This window comes from Monodelphis domestica, chromosome 4 (genome assembly GCF_027887165.1).
Source record: "Monodelphis domestica isolate mMonDom1 chromosome 4, mMonDom1.pri, whole genome shotgun sequence".
NCBI classification, from domain to species: domain Eukaryota; kingdom Metazoa; phylum Chordata; class Mammalia; order Didelphimorphia; family Didelphidae; genus Monodelphis; species Monodelphis domestica.
This window is the reverse complement of record NC_077230.1, coordinates 92950158-92973759: the sequence shown is the minus strand read 5'-3', so window position 1 is coordinate 92973759 and position 23602 is coordinate 92950158. Positions and strand designations below refer to the sequence as shown.

The following is a 23602-nucleotide window of genomic DNA, read 5'->3' as shown; positions in this document are numbered from 1 at the left end:
CATAAGGCCGCCAGGCGCACCCTCTCTCCTCCATTCCCCAGGCACCTCCTAGCGCAGCAGGGGAGAGGACTCTCTCCCTCCCCTCTCTCGCTCTCTCTCAGTAGCACAGCTTTTCCCTATCACCTCTGGGAGGCGGAGGCGCCGGGGGTTGGGGGGGGGGCAGAGGTGCGTACGTGAGAGAGGAAGTGACGTAGGGTCGGGTCTGACTTATTTTAAGGCCGGGGTAGCCCCTCGGCACCAGAGGTTCTTAGGATTGAGGAACTGCACGGTGTGCTACTTAGAATAGGCTCGAGCGGCATCGGCTGTGGTGTCAGCTGTGGCTTCGGTGGAGGACGAACCAAAGTGAGTGACCGGAATGAACGGGCTCGTTTCCTCTCCTTCATCCCGCAGGGTCTCCCTTCTTGCTCTCTCTTGTAGGATGAGCAGAGCCGGCATGCTCCTCTCCTTACTCCCTGCTTTTCTCCCGGTCCTGTCCGGTGGCCGCTGAGACTTAGGAGATGCAGCTTGCGGGGAGGCGCCGGTGGCATGGGGCCGGTCTTTTCCCCCAGCCCCCACCCTTTTGCCCCAGTCTTCCAGCCCTGGGAGGGGCCGGATCGCGCGCGCCTCGCGGAGCGCACTGCAGGTGCATGGGGGTGCCTCCGAAGTCCCTTCTCCCCGTGCCCGCGTGGGCTTACCTTCTCTGTGCGTGGGAGTGGGGAAAACATCACCCCCCTTAAGCTCGAGATAGCTGTACCAGCTCTCCCCCACCCCACCTAAACTGCCCCCCAGTTTTCTTCCATCACCTTTTTTTTTCCCAATAACCCTCCCCCTTCCCCCGGAAGCATGCATTTCCTGACTATTCTCCTCCCGCTCTGAATTTTAATGGTGCAGCATCCAAAGCAATTTAATAGAATTAGCCTTCGGCTCTGCAGTCCTTAAGGGAGAGGAGAGCCTGACGCCCCATATCCCTTCTCTGTGGCCAGTTATGTAGCAACTCGTTTTGCCTGCTCTTTCTGGAGCACGTGGCTGCTGCTTCAGGAAGTAGCCTCAGGGAACTAGTGTCAGGTTTTGTGAGTGACCTTGAGCCTGGAACCTTGCACTTCCCTGGGGTTGGGTGGCTTACCCACCCCATCCTTGGAAGGAGCGAGGCCGCCCCGTGTAGCCCGGACTAGGGGATTGCAGGTTTTTTCCAACCTTGACATGCTAGCCCATGCTTGCTTTCTTGCTTAGTCTGACTTTTTGGTCTAATATCTCAGAACCCTTTGGGCATCAACTTAAGGATAAGTTTATCCAGTCGTCCTTTTCCTGGAGTGGGAACCAAGTGGTGAAGGGATCTAAGGGAGATGGGGAATAGCCCCTGTTATGAGATGAAGCAACAAAAAACATCATGAGGGATTCTTTGAGAAACATTGACCTCTGTAGTCTGTTCTTGATTCTTTGGATTAGAATTTGTCATTCACATTTCATTTCTTAATGCATTTCAAAGATCATATTAACATTGTATTGGAGAGAAACCGACCTGGTATGGAGGCATTTGGTTTGAATTTTTGTAAGTGGGAGAAGTAAAGATAATTGATCCTAACTTGGTTTTTATTTCTCTTGCTCAGGATTTTGCCGGTAACTTTGAGCAGGTTCACTTAATCTTACTATTTCCCACTTGTAAAATGGCAACCTTTTACTCACAGAAATATTAATTCTTTTTAGTATTTTTGTATTTCATGAATTAAAGGACATCTCGAGTTCAAAGCCCCCCCCCCCCCATATGATAAAGTTATATCAGAACTAAATAGTGATATTGCAATTTCCCATCAGCCTGAAAAAATCACTAATGGAAGAAAACTTGTACTTTTTTTTTTTTTTACAAAAGAGGAAAAACTTAAAAGCCTTGCTTTGAGAGAGCCACCCAGGACCTTATGGAAAGTTGAAAGAAAAAGCAGTGCTGTCCCAGGAGTCCTTTGATACCTGATACCTTTTTTCTGGCCTTAGAGATAGGTTTGGAATACAAGATGCTGATTCAGTAGTCTCTTTAAGCTCAGAAATTTGACCTCATTGACCAGGAAACACAAAATCTGACATCCATTTTCCCCATACTGCTTGCTTCTAAACTGAGAATTGTGCTTTTAGTCGTAGAACAGGGCAGAACTATTTTTCTCTCCTGTATCTGTAATAAAGGTGCTTTATCTTGTCTGGAATATGGAGGACATGATAAAAATTTATTTCACTCCCATGGCAAAACTAACCTGATGGGTTTTGTCTGGAATAGGATTTCTCTATATGAGCAAAGCCAGAGTCAACAACTGATTGGAGAAAGGTCATTTTTATGTAAATTATTGTACCTTAAGTTGTAAAGAATTATTTACCAATCATTTATGCAGAACAGGGCTTTTTGCCTGACACATTGTGGGAACTTTATAAGTATTGCTTCTTGATTGATAACCTTAAATGGAATGTTGTACCATAGTTGGTTTTTTTCCTCATTTTTAATGATTTCCAACTAAATAACAAACTAGTTCTATATATGCTTCTTAAAAGTGGTTAAGGTTAGTTTGCTTACTAGCCTTCTTTTCATGGAAAAACAAAACATAATGGAATCCCATTTTTAAAAAGATTCATCAGTATGTATGGATTTTTCATAGGAGTGAGTTAGATTTGCCTTTCAAAAAAAATTCATTCTTTTATTCCCTCTGTCATTTTTTTAAATGGACTTGTAAAGTCTATTGACACATCTTAATAATTCAAGGTTTGTAGAAATTTGTGCAGTCATTGATCTCCTTTCTGATTTGATTTGCAGATAGGGGCTAAAAATTAGGGGGATTTTAGGTAAAATAGCTTCCACGTTTCCAAGCTAGTTCCTCAGTCTGGTTTACTAGATTATGACCTTACAGTGGTAATACAAGTAGACTTGGCTAACCTTGCTTTTATCAAAGTATTAGTCTCATTGCCTTTGTGGACAAGATGGAGGCAAGACAAGTACAGTGAGTGGATTTGGGTCAAGTTGAATGACTGGACTCAAAAAAAAGTTAGTAGCTAGGAAGAAGGCTCTGTCAAATATTCCTAGAAAATTACTCTTGACACCCCATGTTCAGTATTTTCTATAACGCAACTAGATAAAGGTATAGCCTTAAGACATGCTTATCAGATTTTCAGTGATGACAAAGATATGCAGGCTTTAGTGGTTAAAAAACACCTGAGAAATTAGTAGTTGGAGAATCTAGCTGTATTTGCTGCTGACAGACCAAATCTGAAATATTGTGTTCATTTTGGGATAAGGAGAATGAAGACCATGCCATAAGAAAAACTCAATTTAAGGAACGATGGTTATTTAGCCTTGGACAAGCAAAACGACTGGTTGGCTTGTGTAGGGATAGGAGAATGTGCGTATGTAAAGGACTTCTATGGTGCACAAGAAGGATCAGACATAACTATATAAATGGGAGTATTACGCCTGATAAACTTTCTTCTTTTTATCTCTAGAGAACAGAAGTGTAGAAAGTGTGGTGATTACAGTCAGGTTTAGACTAGATCATAAAAAGATTCTTAACTACCTGAATTGGCTGTCTTTGGGGATGGGAGATTTCTCTCACTAGAGATCTTTACATTAAATCTGAGTCACCACTTTGAATTTTGGTGAAGTGGCTTCCTTTCCTTTTTTTTTTTGGTAGTGGAAGAAACCATGATTCTTTCCAAACTCCTTTATTTTTTTTTACTATGACATTTGGCCAGTTTTATCAGCTAAAAGTGTTAACTTCTGTGCAGCAGAAGCTTTCCCTGAAGAAAATAACTACGTAATTAAAGGTGTGGTGATTCTTGTAGTTCTGGCACTGGAGATTTGGTCTAGTGTAGTGGATATGATAAGTTACTTCCCAGAATAGTAAAAGAATGTACTTCTAGGAACTGAATATCTCACTTGAACTCTGGTTTTTCCATTTCTTCTTGTGTTCTTTGGAACATGACAGAGTGCCCTTTTCAGCTTAGGATTCTCTTAGGGATTTGGACAATATCTATAATTCACTTCATAGCCAGGTAAGAGATATATTCATAGTGTATACAGTATATTTAGTTGTATTATGAGAACCACCTGAAATAGACATGGTATCAAACCACTGAACTTCAGAAATAGAATTGTTTCCCAAATAACTGAAATAAAACTTTTCATAATGTTTTTTTTTACATAATTGGTATATGTCATGACAACCAAAAATAACTAAAGAGCTTTATATATGTCATAGAGACATGATTTTAAAAATCAATGATATGGAAATAGGTTTTGAACAATGATACATGTAAAAACCCAGTGGAATTGCTCCTCCCCTCTGGGAGGGGAGGGAAAAGAACATGAATCATGTAACCCTTGAAAAATATTCTAAATTAAAAATCAATGATTCATTGTCCCTAAATTTAGCCATATTGAATTTTAAACAAATTATCCTACTGAATTCTTATCTATCAGATGCTATCAGTCTGCAAGTCCTGTCTAATCAGGGAGAAATGATTAAACTTAAGGTGCTTACTGAAGCTTGAAAAATCTTATCTGGGTTTTCTCTTAAAATCTTATCTGATTGTAAATATTCATCAAAGTTTAGGTGATATTGATGCTACCTTCCTGAGGAGAGGGGAATTGGGGAAGGGCTTCAGTAAGAGCAGGTGGGAATTTGTCATTTCAGGTGCTAAAACATGTATAAACATACCATAATAGCTTGGTCCTAGGCCTCACTTAATTGCAGCAATTCTATACATTTGACTATCATCTTTGCAAATATTCCCTAGTCTACATATTCATCTCTCCTGAGTCCCATAAACCACTTGCATACCCCCATGCCCAAAATAGAATTCCATTGTCTCATTCCCTAAATCCTCCTTTCCTCCTAATTTCTTCTGTCTCCGTAGAGGTGTAGCAATATTTCTCTGATCATCCAGATTTGTAACATAGAAGTCATCTTCTCTTCTCATGTCCCACATTCCCTCGGTTACTAAGTCTAGTTGATTCTCCCTCCTTAGTAACGCTGTAATAGCCTTAATTTAGGCCTTCATTCCCTTCTGGACTGGACTATCATAGTAGTTTCCAATCCATCATTTACCCAACTGTCCAAGTGATACAAAGCCTATGTCCGACTAGGGAGTGACCTTCCCTACTCAAGAAAAAATGTGCCCTCAGAATAAAGTCCAAACTCTTTTGGGTACTTAAAGCCTATTCCGAATTTGCATTTTAGGCAGTTTACACATCTCACCCCCTTTTTTATTCCATGCACTCTAGCCAAGCTGTCCTTGATGTTACTCAAATGGGACATTGTCTCTTCTCCCTTCTACATCTTGAAATCCCTACTTCAGGGTGATCTTCTAGAGCCCTTTGCTGATTCTCCCAGTTGTTAGCGTGTTCTAGCATAATCCTTCCACCCTCATCTATGTTTTACTTGTTTTGTTTTTATCCTGTGAACGTGTTCTTCAGTAGTGTAAGCTTCTTGAAGACATACCTGTCTCACCTTGGTTTTTGTCTCTAGCACGTGGTAAGACACTTAAGCAGTGCTTATTGGCTGATTTGATGGTACAAAGTACCTATCCTGGTAAGATTATAAGAGGGCTTATTGAAAAAGGTAGATTGTACCAGATCTATCACGTGGTGATCACATTCAAAGCTCTTGATAAAATAGTTTGAACTTGGTAGGCAGTAGGGGGAACCACTGAAGGACTTTTGAGAAAAGTAGAGTGACCAGAGGTAGATTTACTACTGGCTGCTATTATTTACAATCATCCTTAGTAGTAGAAGTCTCAGCCCTCAATGAAGCATTATGGGAAAAGATCTTAGGAAGAAGGTGATTGGCTCCTAACATTTGATGATTAAATCCCTACATAGTGGTTGCTGACTTTCCTTTAAAGTGAAAAGTAACAAAATGTCTTCAGTATTCATTCCTCCTGATCTTTCAGTGGTAGAGTGTTGCTTGACTAGATGACATGTTAAAGGTTATTGCAGAAATAAGGATCAAGTAAAAAAATGAATGCATAAAATATACTTATTCAGATTCCCCCCCCCCCCGCCCCTTTAAACTTTTGCTTTCTATCATATGAGATTAAGTGACTTGTCAAGGGTCACAGAGGTAGGAAGTCTGTGTTTGAACCCAGGTCCCCTGGACCCCAAGGCTGGTACTTTATCCACTGTGCTGTCTTAGCTTCCCCTGTGGTTTTATTTAAATAGATTTTATGATTTGGCATAGGAATGAAGATACTGAACTATGCATATAGGCTGTTAGTAGTTATCAACTTAAATCTATAACTTTAATAACTCCTTTTTCCTCTCCTCTTAGGTTATTGGAGCAATTGGTATAGAAGTTCATCATGATGGATCATGCCAGATCAGCAATCTCCAATTTGGTAATACTGAATGTTAAAAATATAATGGGTTTTAAAGCTCTTGAAAACTTAGCCAAAGCTGTTTCTGGCTTCATTTCATTACACATTATTCTCCATAGGACAGGCTGCAGACCAACCATACCACTCTGCCCTCTGGTCCTCACAGTGCTCACCTCCTGTTTTGATGCCTTTGAACTGGCCTTTCCTGCCTTCAAATACTGTCCTTACTTCCACCAATAGTCAAGCTCCAGCACTTCCTTCTACAGGATACCTTTTCTGGTCTCCCCTCCCTTCTCACCAGCTGGGCTCTATTCTTTCTACTTACTTAGTATTTACATGTTATCATCCTTGATAAGACTGTTTTCTTCCTTGAGAAGAGATTATTTAATTTGTTTTGGTTTTTCCTAATGCTAGTAGGACACAGTGCCTGGCTTATGATAGGTGATTAATAAATGCTAAGTTAATTAGGAGGTATATTAAACACTACAAAAACTGCTTCAGGTGATTTTTTTTTTAAGTTGTGAATAAACTTGGATTTGAGACCCAAGCCATCCTTCAGGAGATGATTATGTTAGGCTTAATCAGAGCAATTTCCTGTAATAACCTTGAATGTAAGGCCCAATGTCCTAGAAAACACTTTCAACCCATGTTTCACAAAAAGAAGCCCTAACAAGAGTTAGGGGATACATGAATCTGTAAAACTAGGAATGAGGGATTAGTTGGCAAATGTTGTAGGTATGTGTGGGGATACATAAATGAAAAGAAATTGAGGGCAAAAATGAGTATTCTTGAATTTCTGTGTTCCCCCTGCCCCCCCTTTTTTTAAACCCATACCTTCTGTCTTGGAATCAATATTGGTTCTAAGACAGGAGAACAGTAAGAGCTAGGCAATGGGGGTTAAGTAATTTGCCCAGGGTCACACAGCTGGGAAGTATCTGAGGCCAGATTTGAACCTAGGACCTCCTTTCTCTGGGCCTGGCTCTCAATCCACTGAGCCATCCAGCTGCCCCCTGCTTTTCCCTTTCTGACATGTTTCCTAATTTCTTTTCATCCTCTGTTTCTTTTTAAATCTTAGTTTAGTGGAGAGCCACTTTCATATACCCGTTTTAGTTTGGCCCGCCAAATGGATGGTGACAGTAGTCATGTGGAGATGAAACTGGCTGCAGACGAAGAAGATGGTGGTGAAAGCAACATAGAGAATAATCGTCCCCATTTTCCCAAAAGAAAAACCATTGGTGGAAACATCTGCTTTGGGATTATTGCTATTACAATCTTTTTCCTGATTGGTAAGAAGGAAGGACCCTTAGAGGGCATTGTTAGCCTAATTTTGAATAGTTTTCACTGAGAAAATTGAGTTATAAAAAATGCTAGAGCAGGAATTTAGCCTAGCTGTGTTGAATGTCCTTAAAAGTGAGACTGTTCTTTTAACTATCTATGTATGTAAAATGTTTACTTAAATATCTATGACCTGTTCTAGTCCTAAAATTGAATCAAAATGTTAATTTAGGAGGAAGAATTTTTAAAAAGATATCAATCTGTAAAATGAAAAGACTAGATCATCCACAAAAATCACAATCTCTTGTACCTCTTAAAATTTTTTAAAACTTATATAGATGCCCCTTAACATTTTGTAAAAAGGATTATAAATTTAACTATGCCTAATCTTGTTCTTTCATCCTTAGGATTTATGGTTGGCTACTTAGGTTATTGTAAACAATTAGAAACAAATGGTAAATGTTCGAGTAGTTCCAATGGAGAAACGGAGCAAACTGAAGAATCACTGCCAGATGATTCACCAGGTGAAACAATCATGGAACCTCAACCTGCATTGTCTTGGAATGATCTCAAGCAGATGTTGTCAAAGACACTGGATGCTGAAAAGCTTATTAACACAGTCAGGTACAAATTTGGAATCAAATTGGGATAATACTAGGTTTTGATTTAAAATCTAAAGTTGGATCTATTTTTTGTCTTGTGGATAGAGAACCATCAAAACAAAAGAAATGGATAGGATCATATTTCTTTTCAGTTATAGATGCCTTCTATATACACAACTTATAATTTTGGCACATTTCTTATAGCTAGCATTTTTTATACATTGTACAGACTAAAATGTAAAAAAAAAAAGAAAAGATAATAAGGTAGCCTAATAAGAGATCAGCTTAAATTTTGCTTGCTACTACTTATTTTGGTGTTGTAAGTATAGGAAGTATTAAAAAAAAAAATATTGTGGGAATTCAAGAAAATTACCTTTGTTTCCCAGAGAACTTTGTGGAGGCAGAATTTGATCTTGGGTGGATAGGATTTCCCTAGGTAGAAGTTGGCAGGTGAGACAACAAAATAAGGTACCTTAAACAGAAAACAGAATGAACAAAGCATGGGGTTAGGAAAATACACGGCATGCTTGGGAAATGGTGAATAGCCCGTGTTTCTAGAGTACAGTGAAAGGCTTTAAAAACAGCCTTGAATACCAGGCAAAAAAGTTTAGGTCTTATTTGTAGGTAGTCAGGAAGCCCAAAAAACTTGGGAAAGTGCCCTAATCAGAGATGAGCCCCCCCCCTTTCATAATATAGCTTAGAAAGAATAACTTGAGGTTGAGAATTACTAAAAGTTATTAGGGTTAGAGGCAAAGAAATGAAGAGAAGTAGGATAATATCTGACTGAGAAGATGGTCCAAAATAAGGATAGGATGTAAGAGGAACAGACTTGCATTCAGTTTCTGGGGTTTAGACATTGAACTATTAATAGAATAGCTCCACATAAGCATTTATCTGTAGTTGGAAATGTGTGACGAGTTGAGGAAAAGAGTACAGGCTAGAAATGAGGGTCACCCACACGGAAGTGATGAATGTAGCAAGGAGAAATCCAAAGGGCCATCTTGGAATGCCTGTACTCTTAAGGGGCTCAAGAAATCTTAGATTGAAAGACTCCTAGAAAGAATGTCGTGTCACAGAAGCCAAGGACCAACTTTTGTATTTGGTAATTAGAGTGGTAGGGCTGAAAACTGCGTTGCAAAAGTATTACTAGCTGTAAGAACTAGCATGTATAGACAAGATTTGCAAATAATTTGAGAGACAAATAGTCTCTCAGATTCTTGCTCAAGGTCAGAAAGCTAGTAAGTGTCCAAGACTGGATTTGAATTCAAGTTTTCTTAACTCCAGGCTCAGTTCTCTAACCACTGCTCTGCCTAGCTGCCTAGTTTGAGGGCTGGCCAGTGCAAAGATAGGCTTTGGAGTGCCCCATGTGAGGATCAGAGAAACTAGCCAAGTTGGGCTAGACCATAGAGCGTAGAAAGGAAAGTGAAGGAGCTATCCCCAAAAGTCAGTTTTAGATTGTCAGTTTAAATAAAAACTGAATGCAGGTTTTTGAGCTCAAAACTGCACTCAGGACTTTTGGGACAACCAGTGCAGTGAGACTGGAAAGGTGCAGGTCAGCATGTGAAGGACTTTAAAAGCCAAATTGAGGAAGTTGTGTTTTCTGGAGGCAGTTAGGGAGTCACTAGAGCTTACAAAGTAGGGGGGGAATGACATAATCAGATTGGAGGGCCTTCACCCCCCACCCCCAGTCCTGTTATGTAGATATAGTGGGGTAGAAAGAAGATTGAGTGGTGAATTAGGAGATTGCTGTAATAGCTGAAGAGGGACATAGTGAGATCCTGAACCAAGGTGGGAGTTCTGTATGTAGAGTGAAGGGTGGGTGTGAGAAACACAGAAATGGTTGGACATACGGAGCGTGAGAGCAAAGAGTCAAAGAAAACACCAGCATTATAAACCTGGTACTTTTCAGTTTGGATCCAAGTGTAAAATGTCCAGTAAATGGCTGATGCTAGAGGACTAGCACTTTAATAGAGCCTGTGAGCTAGATCTATTCCTCTGGGAGTCATTTGCAGAGATCCTGATAGAACCCATAGATGCTAATAGACTGAGCAAGGGAAAGAGAGCTGAGAGAAAAGCAGAGCCTTGGGGACCTCCCACATTTGGGTAGGATGTGAATGATAGAGCAGAAAAGGAGTAGCCAGGCCAGGTAGGAAGAGAAAGAACCAGGAGAGAAGGAAGAAGACATCCAGGAGGACAGTACAGTGTCACATGCAGCACAAAGGTCAAGAAGTACCTGGACTCGGAGAATACCTAGTGCAGGCATTTGAGAGATCTGATGCTAACGCTGGAGGCAGTATTTTCAGTGGAATGACAAGGTTGGAAGCCAGATTTCAAGGTTTGGGGAGTGAGAGGAGAGGAAATAGAGAAGCAACAAGTGAAGGCATCTATTTCTAGGAGTTGAGAAGAGTTATGGGATGTTAGCTTGAAGGGAAGGGAAGGTCTGGTGGTAGAGGCTTTTCTAAGGCTGGGAAAAGACTTGCATATTTTTGAATGTTTCAGAAGGAAGCACTAGGTAGGGAGAGAATGAAGATGAAAGCATGATTAAGGGGAGAGTCTGCTGGCAAAGGGAACGGGTGAAATTGAAGGGCACACGTAAGGAGTTGACTGGCGATTAGAAGGACCACTCCAGAATTTTTGACAATAACCCCCCCCCTCCCCCCAATTGTGGAGTCCTTAAGAGTCAGACATAAAACTAACAAAATTGGCATAAGTGACATTTCTACTGTTTAAATCAGATGTCATCCTGGTTTCATGAATGGAAAAGCATTTATTATTCACTCTGCCCAGTGCTAGAATGCAAAGAGAGAAAACCAATCCTTGTTTGCAAGGAACTCAGACTCTTTAACTAGGAGAAGCAAATTGCCAAGGATGCTTAGGGGATCACTGCAGGTAACAACAGTGTACAGGGGGCTGGAGGGCATAGCAACCTCACAGATGGTGAGGTCCAGAGGACTTTAGGAATAATTGACAGGGTATGGCCTGGTGATCCTCCATCTTATGGGGGGGGGGCGGGTTGCTATAAAGAGCATGTCAGTCTGCCAGGCTGGGGGCACTAGTCATGGAAGAGGCATCTTGAATTGAACAGGGTGTTAGGACAGAAGAAAGGAAAATACATTCTAGACAGTCTATTTGCAAATAAACTAATAAGTACATTTTCCTGGTTAATAAAATCTTAAACTGGATATGATCCTTGAGCTCTTGATATTATATTTCCCTACTCTTCTTTTAATATAACATGGCAAAGCATAATTTCCCTTCATTAGTCACTAAAGTTCTTGAAAGAAACTTCAAAAAATATGGAAAGGTAATTAATGCCTGGAAGAAGATTGAAGTAGAGTGGGGCAGAGGAGAGTCCACAAGAACCTCCATTTAACTTTCAAAGTTCAGAAGGTTGTGACTAGTTTAAAGTTGAATAGATGCATTTGAAACCTGAGTTAGTCTCAAATGATTAAAATTTGCTTCCTACTAAAACAAAGCTGAATTTTGAATGACCTTTTTTTCTAGGACTTTGAGTGAGAAATATTCTTCTCATGAGGCTGGATCTAAAGAAGATGAGATGTTTGGATATTTTATTTATCAGCAATTTAGGGACTTAAAAATGGACAAAGTCTGGAAAGATAAACACTATGTTAAATTACAATTCAAAAGCAGGTATGTTGACAACCAAGTAGTTGCATTAAAACAGCGGTTCTCAACCTCTCAATTTGTAGCAATGAGAATACATAATGCATATCAGGTATTTACATTCCAAATCATAACTAGCAAAATGACAGTTTTGAAGTTGCCACCAAAATAATTTTTTGGTTTGGGGTCGCTACAACATGAGGAACTGTATTGTGGGGTCACAGCATTAGAAAGGTTGAGAACCACTGCATTAAAATATAAAGTCTTTATCTGGAGTAAATACTCAACCCAAATAAGCCAAAATATTGATATTGATAATAATGGGCACCTAGGTGGTTCAGTGCATATGGCACCAGGCCTCAAGTCTGGAATACTCCTCTTCCTGAGTTAAAATCTGGCCACAGACACTTAATAGCTAGGTGTCCCAATATAAGTTACTTAACCCTGTCTGCCTCAGTTTCCTCATCTATACAGTGAACTATGGAAAGATCATTCTGGTGGCTTTGCCAAGAAAACCTCAGTCAAGAGGAGTTGGACAAAACCGAAAAAGGATTGAACAACAAATATTGTTACATAGTCAGAACAGTAACCATTTTAAAGCAACTTCATTCTTTCTAAAATGTTTTGGTACCAAACTTTTGTTTTCTCTTTTTTAGTGGTGCTCAGAATGTAGTGACCATATTGAATGAGAGCAATGATCTTATGGAAATGAATGGTTATGTGGCATACAGTGTCAATTCAACAGCAAATGTAAGTAAAACTGGGCTGATGTGCTAGTCATAAGATATAAAAACTCAGTACTAAAACTCTTTGTGTTGGTTTGTCTTCTTTTTTTTTTTAAACCCTTACCTTCCGTCTTGGATTCAATACTGTGTATTGGTTCCAAGGCAGAAGAGAGGTAAGGGCTAAGCAGTGGGGGTCAAGTGACTTGTCCAGGGTCACACAGCTGCCCCTGGTTTGTCTTCTCAAGGAGGTGTTAGCTACCCACCAAAATTTTAATGGCTGTCAGAGAGCTTTTATTCTGGAGATCTGGCAAGCTTGGCTGTCTTGACTAGATTCATTCCTCAGTGATTAATTTTCTTGTAATAACTCAATACAATGCAGTATAAAAAGGTAAAATCTAAAGCTAAATGATAATTACAAATATGGACTTAATATTCACAGAAAGCAGGACTGTACATTGAGCTAGCTTCTTAACTATAAGTTCTCCCTAAATTTTATGGGAGTATAACATGGAATACAGCATTTTTGGTGACTTCTCCTTAGTTATTCCAAAAGTAGATTTTTTCAAAGCACTGCTCTTTTGATTTGTATTCCTTCCTTGTTCCAGGAGGAAAAGTAGGTGGGTGAGTGAATATTTGCCAGTGTCTAATTACTACTCAAGCCAAATAAATTTATATGTCTTTAACCAGACAAGTTATGACAACAAAATGTGCCTACAGGCTTCTTAAGCGTATAGATCAGCTTTTCAAATTGGTACGCTTACTAACGTGGCATTTGAAAAGTTTTAAGTGGATACTTTATTCAAAGTATTGCTGTCATGCTACTTTATCCATGATACACATATTAAACATAAATACAATAAAGGATTATTTAGTTTGTAGAACTATATTAGTCATATTTTTAAATATTTTAAATATTTTTTTTCTTCTAGGGTACGCTAATTTATGCTAATTATGGCTCCAAAAATGACTTTGAACAACTAAAATCGCAACAGGTTACCATTGATGGATCCATGGTGTTAGTTAGAGCGGGGAAACTTTCTTTTGCAGAGAAGGTGAGTAAGTTTTTAGCTATGATGGTCCATGTTTCCAATTCACTTTGGAGGAGATGATAGCAGGAAGGGAAGTACTTCTAGCAAGACAAAATATGATTCTGAAGAGGTTGCTCCTCCTTTTTGCAGTTTCAAGACTTATAATAATTTTTCATACTGGTTCGTGGTTTTTTATGATTCATGAATTGGGAGGTTTTGCTAATTACAAAAAGCCCCTTTGATCTTTGAGGTTCAGAAAACTGAATCTTAGGACTCACTCTGGCATTTCAGGTCAGATTTAGAACTCAGGAGCGCCTGTCTTTTCCTAGCCTGAACACTGTTCTGCTGACACTGCTTAACTCTAGCTTGGAGCTCTTTTCCTCTGGCTGCCTCTGGACAACAGAGCCTATAAGCCATGTCTGAGTGGTCTCCTGGTCCCTCCTTGCTCTTAGAAACTGCCTTGTACTCAGTGGCTTTGCTGGTACCCCTTTTTGCTATTTTTCATGTCTGATTTGCCTCTTAGGCAGTCTTATTTAGGGGCAACTAGGTGGCTTAGTAGATAGAGAACTTGACCTCAGGTTTTGGGTTCAAATTTGGCTGCAGATACTTCTAGCTTTGTGACACTGGACAAATGACTTAATTCCAATTCCAATTGCCTATCCCTTACCACTTTTCTGTCTTGCATCCAATACAAGATGGAAGGAAATAGCATGCTTCATTCGTTCTCCTTCTAGAGGCTGATATCATCTCCTTGAATTTCTTTTTAAAGTAAAAACCTTTGCATTCTATCTTACGATCAATACTTAGCATTGGTTCCAAGGCAGAAGAACCTTAAGGGGTAGGCAGTTGGGGGTTAAGTGATCTCTAGGCCTGACTCAATTCAAATTGAGCCCCTGGCTGCCACCTCTCCTTATATTTCTTGATCATTATTTGCTTTTGTGAGAACTTGAGGATTTGGCTAGAAAAATAGGTAAGTGAAACCTAGATAATATGTCCTCCATTAAGAGAACATTCGAGATTTGTTTCATCTTTCAGGTTCTTGGAAGACAAATGCATCCTTACACTTCATGCTCACAACCCAGGAGTCATCCTGGACCCCTGACTATCTCTCAGTCCCCATATACATCCCTCCAATATGCCCCCTCCTGCTGCCACCACTGTGGGGCAGGTCCTCAGTAACCTGCTGGTGGGTCTTCTTCAGTCCCCTCCACAAGATAAGTTACTAGAGGGCAGACTGGATTTTTACCTTTGTGTTCCTGGCCCTCAATATTTATTGAATTAAATTTGGTGGTACTTCTTAAACACATCTAGGAACACTTTTTTGAGTGTTTTAATTTTTTTCTTTTCTGGAAAGCTGCCTTCTACATTTTTGTTGGTGCCAATTCTGCCCTTTGTCTCAGGCAATAATCTTCCTTATTTGTACTGTAAAAGGGAATTCTTTAATCCCTTTCTTCTAATTTAACTGGACCTGGAGGTCCTTTTACCATAGAGATGTGTAAAGATTCACCAGTCCACAGAGAAAGGAAGTAGAAACCAGGGAGACAGGAAGTAAGGTAAGGGGGATTTTAAAAGGGGCCAGCATCAGTTGGTGGAGAGGGAATTAATTAGGTGCTGGCAGTTGTGGGGAAGTTGGCTGCTGGGAGTGTGTTGAGTTGGTGGTTGGCACTCATTTGCTGGAATGTAAATGGGGGGAGCCTCAGCTTATTGTGAGGGCTTTTGGGTTTTTGTTTTTCGTTTGTTTTTTTTCTTGAACTTTTTGGAAGGTGGCTGGTCTTCTGACGACAGACCTAATTGGGTTTGGATTAAACACTGATTGGGTTGGTATTGATTGCAAGGATTGGGTTGGAACTTTGTGGGGTGGTTGTTATTAGCAGTAGTTATAGGCAGTTATAGGTAAGTATAGGCAGTTTTAGATAGTAGTTATAGAGGGCTGGGTAAACAAGGCAGCAGTCTAGAGGCAGGACTCTTCCTCTCCTCAGCACCCACCAATACAGACTACCTCAAAAGACAAAAAAAAAATTCATAAGAACAAAAGGACTCTACAGTAGGGCACAGCATTGAAGGTATGTGGGATTTGGGCATTTCCACAGGATAAGGGGGTGAAAAAGATCCCACCAAAACTCGAGCTGATCTACCCTCCCCTACCTACCAAGTCAGAGTCAGAGCCAGCACACACCAGAATCAGTGAGTGAGAGAGGGGTACCTCTAGGTCCTTGGAAGCTGACTAAGACCACCAAAGACCTACCCCTGAGAGCAGCTACACCTGAAACCCCAGCAGGCTGAAGAGCGAAGATCATGGGCACTCTTGGGAAAATAGCACAGAGAAGGGCAGCAAACAGTAGAAGCTGTGGAGATTTGAGAGCTTGCCTCAGGCAAAATCCTTGCTCCTTAATTCCACACACAGAGAGTCTGCCCATCTCACTCAGATTTCTGACTAAAAGGGAAGGAAAAACCTCCACAGTGATGGCATATATAGTGCCCTGGAACAACAACCTCCCTCCAAGAAAAACAAGAAGGGATTGACACTGGAAAATTTTTACAGAGGAAAAACCCATGCTACAGAGGAAATAGAAGAGGAAATTCAAATAAATGCACCAACCCCCCCCCCCCTCAAAAAATGGAAATTGTCCACAAGCTCTTGAAGAATTTAAATTGGAGCTTATCAAAAAGATGGAAGCCTTCTGGCAAGAAAAGTGGGAAATAGTTCAACGAGAAAATAACAATTTAAAGGACAAGAACTCCAATTGGAGAAATAGCTGGAAGCCACAATAGTAGTTATAACTAGTATAGACATTAGAAAATTTTCTTTCTCTACCTCTTTCCTAAATTTCCCCCTTTACTATATTCAATTTACCATATTCTTTTACTATCTTTTAATAAAATTAAATTGTTAAAAGCTAGAAGTTTTCTCTGGCTTAAAGGGATAATATTAATTTACAATTCTATGCTCATAAAACTTATTAAAGTTATTAAAAGCTGCTCTTTTTGTCGATCTCCTTACATTTATTGGCAAGCCAGGTAGGAGTTTGACTAATCCTTTTAATCTTCTGATGATTTTTCTCACTTTTACTGAAACTATCCCCAAGTCAAGTTCCTAGCAGTTAATTCTTACAGCTGTTGATCCTTTATGTTAAACAGCGCCTTCTACTGATAGAAAGTGGAGCTGCAAACAAAATTTAACAATTAGATGAAAAAGATAGTAGTGTAGTTCAAGTTGGAATGCTGTTTCTTGTCTATCTAAAATGGCTCATTATGCAACATATATAATAACACTGTTCAACCTTATAACACTGTTCCTCTCTGTACTTATAATGATAGGAGGCCTGGCATTTTGCCTATTCCTCCTCAGGAAGAAATAGAATAATAATTTGTTTGACCTCAAAGCTGAACTAAAAGCTCACCTTGAAGAAAAACTAGGAAATAACCCAAGTGATCTTGAAAAAAAGCTGGAGGAGAGTCTGGGGGATCTCAAGGCTTATATAAAAAGCACTGAGAAAAACTTGAGAAATCTCCAGAGTAAGAAGAGAGATTTATCTTTCAACACTCTCATCATTACTCATTTCTGCTCACTCAAACCACCTCAACTCTTCCTCCTGTTCTATTTTGACCCAAACTCCTCCCACCTGACTTATTTCCTTTTCCATTACCTGCTCTATGGCAACCTAACAGCCCAAACCAAAAGCCTAAAGCCCTCTCAGTAAGCTCAGACTCCCCATTTATATTCCAGCAAATGAGTGCTAACCACCAACCCAACACACTTCCCCACAATAGCCAGCACCTAACTGTCAGCAACTGATTCCCTCTCCACCAACTGATGCTGGCCCCTTTTTAAATTCCCCTCTTACCTCACTACCTGTCCCTCTGGTTTCTACTTCTTTTCACTGTGGGCTGGCTAATCTTTACACATCTCTATGGTAAAAGGATCCCAGGTCCCCAATTAAATATAAAAGGGATTAAGAATTTCCTTTTACAGTACAAACATTCTGACTCTGAAATTCAGACTCATTCAGATAAACATGTCAAACTTCTACGTATTACCATTTTTCTCCAGGTTGAAAACGCTGAAGCATATAATGCAGTTGGTGTCTTGATATACCTTGCTCGTGATGACTTTGATATCATTGATGCAGATATTGTACCCTTTGGGCATGTAAGTTTTTTTCCCCTTCTCCTTGTCTGGATAAATATTCTCTAGAAATACATATTTGAATTTGATCTACAAGCAAAGGAAATTGAGCTGTGTATACCTGAAATACTTATAATCCATATAGACCAGAGGTTTAGTGGTATATGATCCATGCAGAGCTATCCTTAAACCTTAGACCAGACAGCTTCCATCCAGAAATGGAAGCTCACGGGTCATTTGTAAAAATGAAATCAAGGACCCTTGATTTCTGAAATCCTTCAAGTCCTCAGATATTGCTAAATCACTTTAGCATAGATAAAAAATCATCCATTCTTGAAGTAATGATTTTTCTTATATTTACAGGCTCATCTAGGAACAGGTGATCCCTTTACACCTGGATTCCCTTCCTTCAATCACACTCAATTCCCACCATCACAGTCATCAGGATTACCTACTATTCCTGTCCAAACAATCTCTAGATCACAGGCATTGAAACTCTTCAGGTAACAAACTGTCTTTGAGAAAGATATATTTGGGGAGTGAGTCTAAAAGTTTGTAGAAAACCCTTAAAGATAAGCTTTGGACTCAAGCCATCATTCAGTCTTGTGAACATTTAAGGTATGGATATCTGGAAATTGGAGGCAGTTTGCTTTTCAGTAAGATGAAGGGTACTGGTTAATTTGGCCATAGAATAACTACTTGTAACTGATATTATAGACCTATAGTAAAGAAACTTGACTGATTACTGAGGATCTGGCAGTACATCTTTCTCCTTCTATTCCAGTAAAATGAATGGTGCTGACTGCCCCCAAGGCTGGGATGGGGATAGTAAATGTAAGATAAGCTCAGAAGTGAATGTGAGACTTACTGTCAACAATGTACTAGAAGAAAGAAAACTCCTCAATATTTTTGGAGTTGTCAAAGGCATCGATGAACCAGGTAAGGCTTTCTTTGGTGTTCCCCCTTTACATGTAGAGGGACATGGGGACTTAGTTATTAGTTATTATACTCAAACTTCTAGCCCATGTTTAACTTAATTCAAATAGGTTATTTGACATCAAGGTTGCCAGTCTGCAGGAGCTAATGAAATAACTGATTTTGAACTTCTTAGTAAATTAGCAAGTGAAAAAAATACTTAAACAACATATTGAGCTACTGGTTATTTCCTCCTGCCATACAGATAGTACAGTAAAATATTTAGCCTTTGTCTCCTTGTTAAATCTCCTTTCGGTGAATATATCAATGATACCAACTTAAGGATATCTTATTTCTTCCATTTGCTAATGGTTTGTTATAGAAGAATTCTCTGACATAAAATACTTTTATGTCAGTACTGTACAATAAAATGACTTGATCCAGATTTGTTACATTTCAAGAAGGGTCTTAAATTTCCAGATTTTGAGCCAGTTTCACAAATAGAACTATTGTGACCCAGATGAACTAGGTAGAGAAATGTCAAGATATAGTACACAGCTATGGAAATGCCTTTTGCATGTTCTAGATTGGACTGTGTTAAAATGTTATCATACATTGCAAGGCCAGTGTCTCCCTTTCCTATTTTTTAATCCAAAGTACGAATAGTTACAGCTTGTAATGAAGGACAAAGTAGTCCTGTTCTTAACAGAACTCTACCAAGAAATCTGTTTTTTCAACACCTTTCACTTCACTCAGTTTATTTAAACATATAATAGTTGGTTGAATTGGGCTAAAAATCAATGTAATCTTTCTCCTTGTAGATCGCTATGTTGTCATAGGGGCACAGAGGGATGCCTGGGGCCCTGGAGCTGCCAAATCTCTTGTGGGGACATCTCTTCTCTTAGAGGTTGCTCGTGCTTACTCTGATTTGGTGAAAGGTAAAGTTACTTCAAAATTGATATGGTGTGACCTTAAATTATAATTGTGCATTTTAACTATGAACTCAGTGTGTCTAAAGGTAAAGTTATTTCAGGACCACTATAATTGATAAGGCATGACCATGAATTATAATTCTGCATTGTAATTATAGGCAGTTGGTGACTTGAGAGTAGAGGTGAAGAGAGGGTAAGCTCAGATGCACTAAGATATTGAATCTAGCGGAGCTCCTGAAATTATCATTTGGAGAAGAGAATGTCTAGAGTAGAGCTGTGGGTGTAGCCTGCAGGAAGGACCAGCAGAGATGGAAAAAGAAACCATTGGGAGAATCAGGAGAGAGCAAAGGCATGAAAACTTGGAGAGAAGAGAGGGCACAAGAAGAGAATGATCAACTGTGCCACAAGCTGCAAGAAGGATGACCTTTGAGGAAAGGCCATGAGGCTGCTGCTAGGTTCAGCTGAATGATAAAATTGGAAGCCAGCGGGTTTAGGAGAGTAGAGGAAATGGAAGTCCAATTGTAGAGAGCTTTCTCAAGGAGATTGTCCTCCAAAAGGCAGGACAGACTAGCAGGGATGAATGGACTAAACAAGAGTTTAAGAATAGGCAAGACTTTTTTGTGGGCACAATAAGGAAGCAACTAGCATTCTAAAGATTGAAAAAGAAAGATAAAGATGAGAGAGGAAGGAATCAGGAATAAAGATTAGAGCCATGGCAAAAATTGCTTAATTGTTCTGCAAGATTTAAATTAATGTCTAAATTTTATAAAGTTTATTAATAATCATCTGAAATAGAAGGAATAAAAAGGAAATAGAAGTATAAAAACCCAATTATCTAACAAAAGCAAACCCATGTGAGTAAGTTCTGGCTCTCAAAAGCCCGTACCCACAGCTGCAATCACAAGGAGAGCAAAAGGCAGGGCTACACAAAATTTATATCCTAAGTGAGGTGCTGAGAATTCTGGGGGTTCAGATTCCAATTACACAGTTCTCTCCCATTATCCTCCTCTTGGCCTCCTTGTAGGTTCAAAAGAGGGAGGCAATATGTTGGGACTTAAAAGAAAAAAAATAAAAAAACTTTCCTTTTATCTTTAGGTGGGTATAAACCCAGAAGAAGTGTTGTCTTTGCCAGCTGGAGTGGTGGAGAATTTGGAGCTGTTGGTGCCACTGAGTGGCTGGAGGTTTGTTTTATTACCTTCACTGAATAACCTTTCCCATGCAATTTTTAAATAATATGGACATGCTACAGAAATGCCAACCATTTCATTTTAAAATTATTTTTATCTTTATTTGTTAAAAACCCTTATATTAAAAAAAAATAAATTTAAAAGGGGGGGCAGCTGGGTAGCTCAGTGGATTGAGAGCCAGACCTAGAGATAGGAGGTCCTGGGTTCAAATCTGGACTCAGACACTTCCAAACTATGTGACCCTGGGCAAGTCACTTAACCCCCATTGCCCAGCCCTTACCACTCTTCTGCCTTGGAGCCAATACACAGTATTGATTCCAAGATGGAAGGTAAAGGGTTTTAAAAAAAACAACAAACCCTTATATTCTGTCTTAGTAACAACTCGGAAGGGGAAAGGGGTAGCTCAGGGCCACATAGCTAAGAAGGCTCTAAGATCAGATTTGATCCCTGGGCCTCCAGACTCTAGGCCTTTTGCTATTTCCACTCTGCCACCTAATTGCCCCATTGATTTAAATCTTTTCTTAAACAAATACTCTGTAATCACAATGTTTTGCTTGGATTCTCTCCTTGTGTAGGGTTACCTTTCCACATTGCATCAAAAGGCCATCACTTACATAAACCTGGATACTGCAGTTCTTGGTAAGTTACACTAGTAACTAGTGGTAAGTTTTCCACTAGTTGGAGGGGTATGATGCAAGTAAGGTAGCCTCAGGAAAACTTTATAAGTGTAGAAATGGCATTAGCTCCAAATTCTCCACAACTAGTTTTATACTTAGGATAATTTTTTAGAAACTTTTAAGGGTTCAGCAGAATTAGCATAATATTTGATCACAAAATTAAAGATATTGGTTTGAAAAATCAAGACTTCTGGAAGGAGTCAATATGTGGTTTCTCCCAGGTTTTTAGCATAGTTGCTAATAAAACAATAACCCCAAACCATCACTGGAGTCTGGGCATTTTCCTGTTTCCCTAATTAAAAGACTTAAAAAGCTTTTGAGTTAGGTTACAAAGTACTTTTTTAAAAATCACTTTACATTTAGACTTCTGTGGTCTAGATTCAAAAACCAGGTTATAGAGAGTCAAATATTAAGTTACTGTGAAGAATAAGCATTGTTGACTTTCTTGCCACAGGTTCAAGTAACTTCAAAGTTTCTGCCAGTCCACTGTTGTATACACTCATTGAGAAGACCATGAAAGAGGTGAGTTACTTCCAAAGTGATTTGGATAGATTGTTTATTATAGAATTGGTTAGGGCCTGTGGTTTTATTGGTTTAGGTAACTCTGCCAGGTGAGGAAATTCCCTCTGCCAGGACAGGTTGACACCTTCTCTGCAATTTACACTTCTAACAGTTGCCTCCTAGAGCTCCAAGAGCTTGTGACTTGGCCCCCATTTTCTGCATCTGTATTCCTGTTACAAACTAGACATACTAAAATGTTTTTACAAACAATGCCATTTCTTTTGTTGTTGTTGACTTTCCACTTACACTCTCTTACCTGCTATGTTCCAGATACAGGTATCCCTTCCACTTATAATCTGTGGGTGGGCATAAAAAATAAAATGGAAATTTGGGGTGTTTTGTGAAAGTAGACTACACAAATACCAGCAGACAGACAACACAGAAAATTTAGAAATCCCAAAATATATGCAGTAAGGTTTAGTAACTGAGAAATGCATTAAAGTATATGTACTATTTATGTATTATGTTTCCTTACTCTATGTATTTTACTATTTAATAACAAACAGCTATATAATTTTTTTGCTTAAAATTATAGTAAAAGATCTGCGTTTGAGGAAGACAGCATATTTGTGGTTGAAAACCGATGTAGGAGGGATACCCAAAATGATCGATCAGATGACTTTCAAGATAGGAAGATATCAATAATAGACATTTTTTTAAGTAAAAAAAGTTAGATTGTAGAGCTCTTAGGGATTTGGTTAGTAAAAGGTTTCACAGAAGTGGAGAAGATGTGGGATCTTGAAATATTCATAGGATTTAGATATAGGAGGTGGACATCCTAGACAGTGATCAACAAAAGCATGGAATGAACAGACTAATTCAGATTAAATACAATGATGTGCTAGAATAGTAAGAAGTAGATTTGTGAATAGTTAAGAGGGGATTTTTAAAATCTAAATTGCTTTGCCTGATGAAAAGTAAGGAACCAATCTGGACCAGGAAGTAGAAATGGATTGGAGAAGAAAGTTATAATCTAGACCATATTTTAGGCCTAGGTATATATACTCAGTACCCTAGATCTCAGAGTGCAAAATTCTAATTTTAAGTAATAAAAGTAGGTCATGTCAAGAGGTAGAGGACTATATTGTCAAAAAGAAAATGAATTTTTGTCCAACTCTTTTTTCCTCACTGGGAGAGTAATAGGATTTCATTAATTCCTCTGAAAAGAAACGGATCATGGCATAAATAGGGTTTAAAATTAAATGGGTCTTGTTAAAAGGGTATTACCAAAAATTTCAACAATTGTATATTTTTTCCTACTCTTGTTCCTCCTCAGCATTTGTGTAAATCTTGGTTAAAAGCAGATTGCTTCTAAAATTTAGAACTTATTTTTTCCATCAGTTGAAGTTGATGCCAATTTAGTGTTTCTTGCTTGCAGGTGAACCATCCGGTTACAGGAACAGCTCTCTTCAGAGACACTAACTGGATCAGCGAGGTGTAAGTTTGGATATTACTTGAATTCAGAAATACAATGGCCCACCAGCTTGATCACATGAACAAAAGACTCAGTACTTGGCTTGGTATTTATAATGGTTTACAATAGCTCTTTTAGAAATGGGCTGCTCTGGTTGTTTTAGTTCCCTAAAAATGTTCAGACAAATGCTTGCTGTAGAGGTATTCTTAGTC

The 23602-nt window shown here is 39.1% G+C and overlaps 1 protein-coding gene across 1 annotated transcript in view; it reads left to right on the top strand.

Moving 5' to 3' along the window:
- Positions 1–205: 205 nt before the first annotated feature.
- The window catches only part of TFRC (transferrin receptor), a 30255-nt gene continuing 6858 nt past the window's right edge, over positions 206–23602 (top strand). Inside the window, exons 1-15 of the mRNA XM_001364083.4 lie at positions 206–342; positions 6279–6345; positions 7400–7610; positions 8007–8223; positions 11706–11852; positions 12482–12575; positions 13480–13602; positions 17630–17728; positions 18068–18207; positions 18489–18643; positions 19441–19557; positions 20647–20732; positions 21314–21377; positions 21870–21937; positions 23355–23413. Of these exons, the coding sequence (XP_001364120.2) occupies positions 6310–6345; positions 7400–7610; positions 8007–8223; positions 11706–11852; positions 12482–12575; positions 13480–13602; positions 17630–17728; positions 18068–18207; positions 18489–18643; positions 19441–19557; positions 20647–20732; positions 21314–21377; positions 21870–21937; positions 23355–23413 (1616 nt within the window). The 5' untranslated portion in view covers positions 206–342; positions 6279–6309. The remainder of the gene's footprint in view (positions 343–6278; positions 6346–7399; positions 7611–8006; positions 8224–11705; positions 11853–12481; positions 12576–13479; positions 13603–17629; positions 17729–18067; positions 18208–18488; positions 18644–19440; positions 19558–20646; positions 20733–21313; positions 21378–21869; positions 21938–23354; positions 23414–23602) is intronic.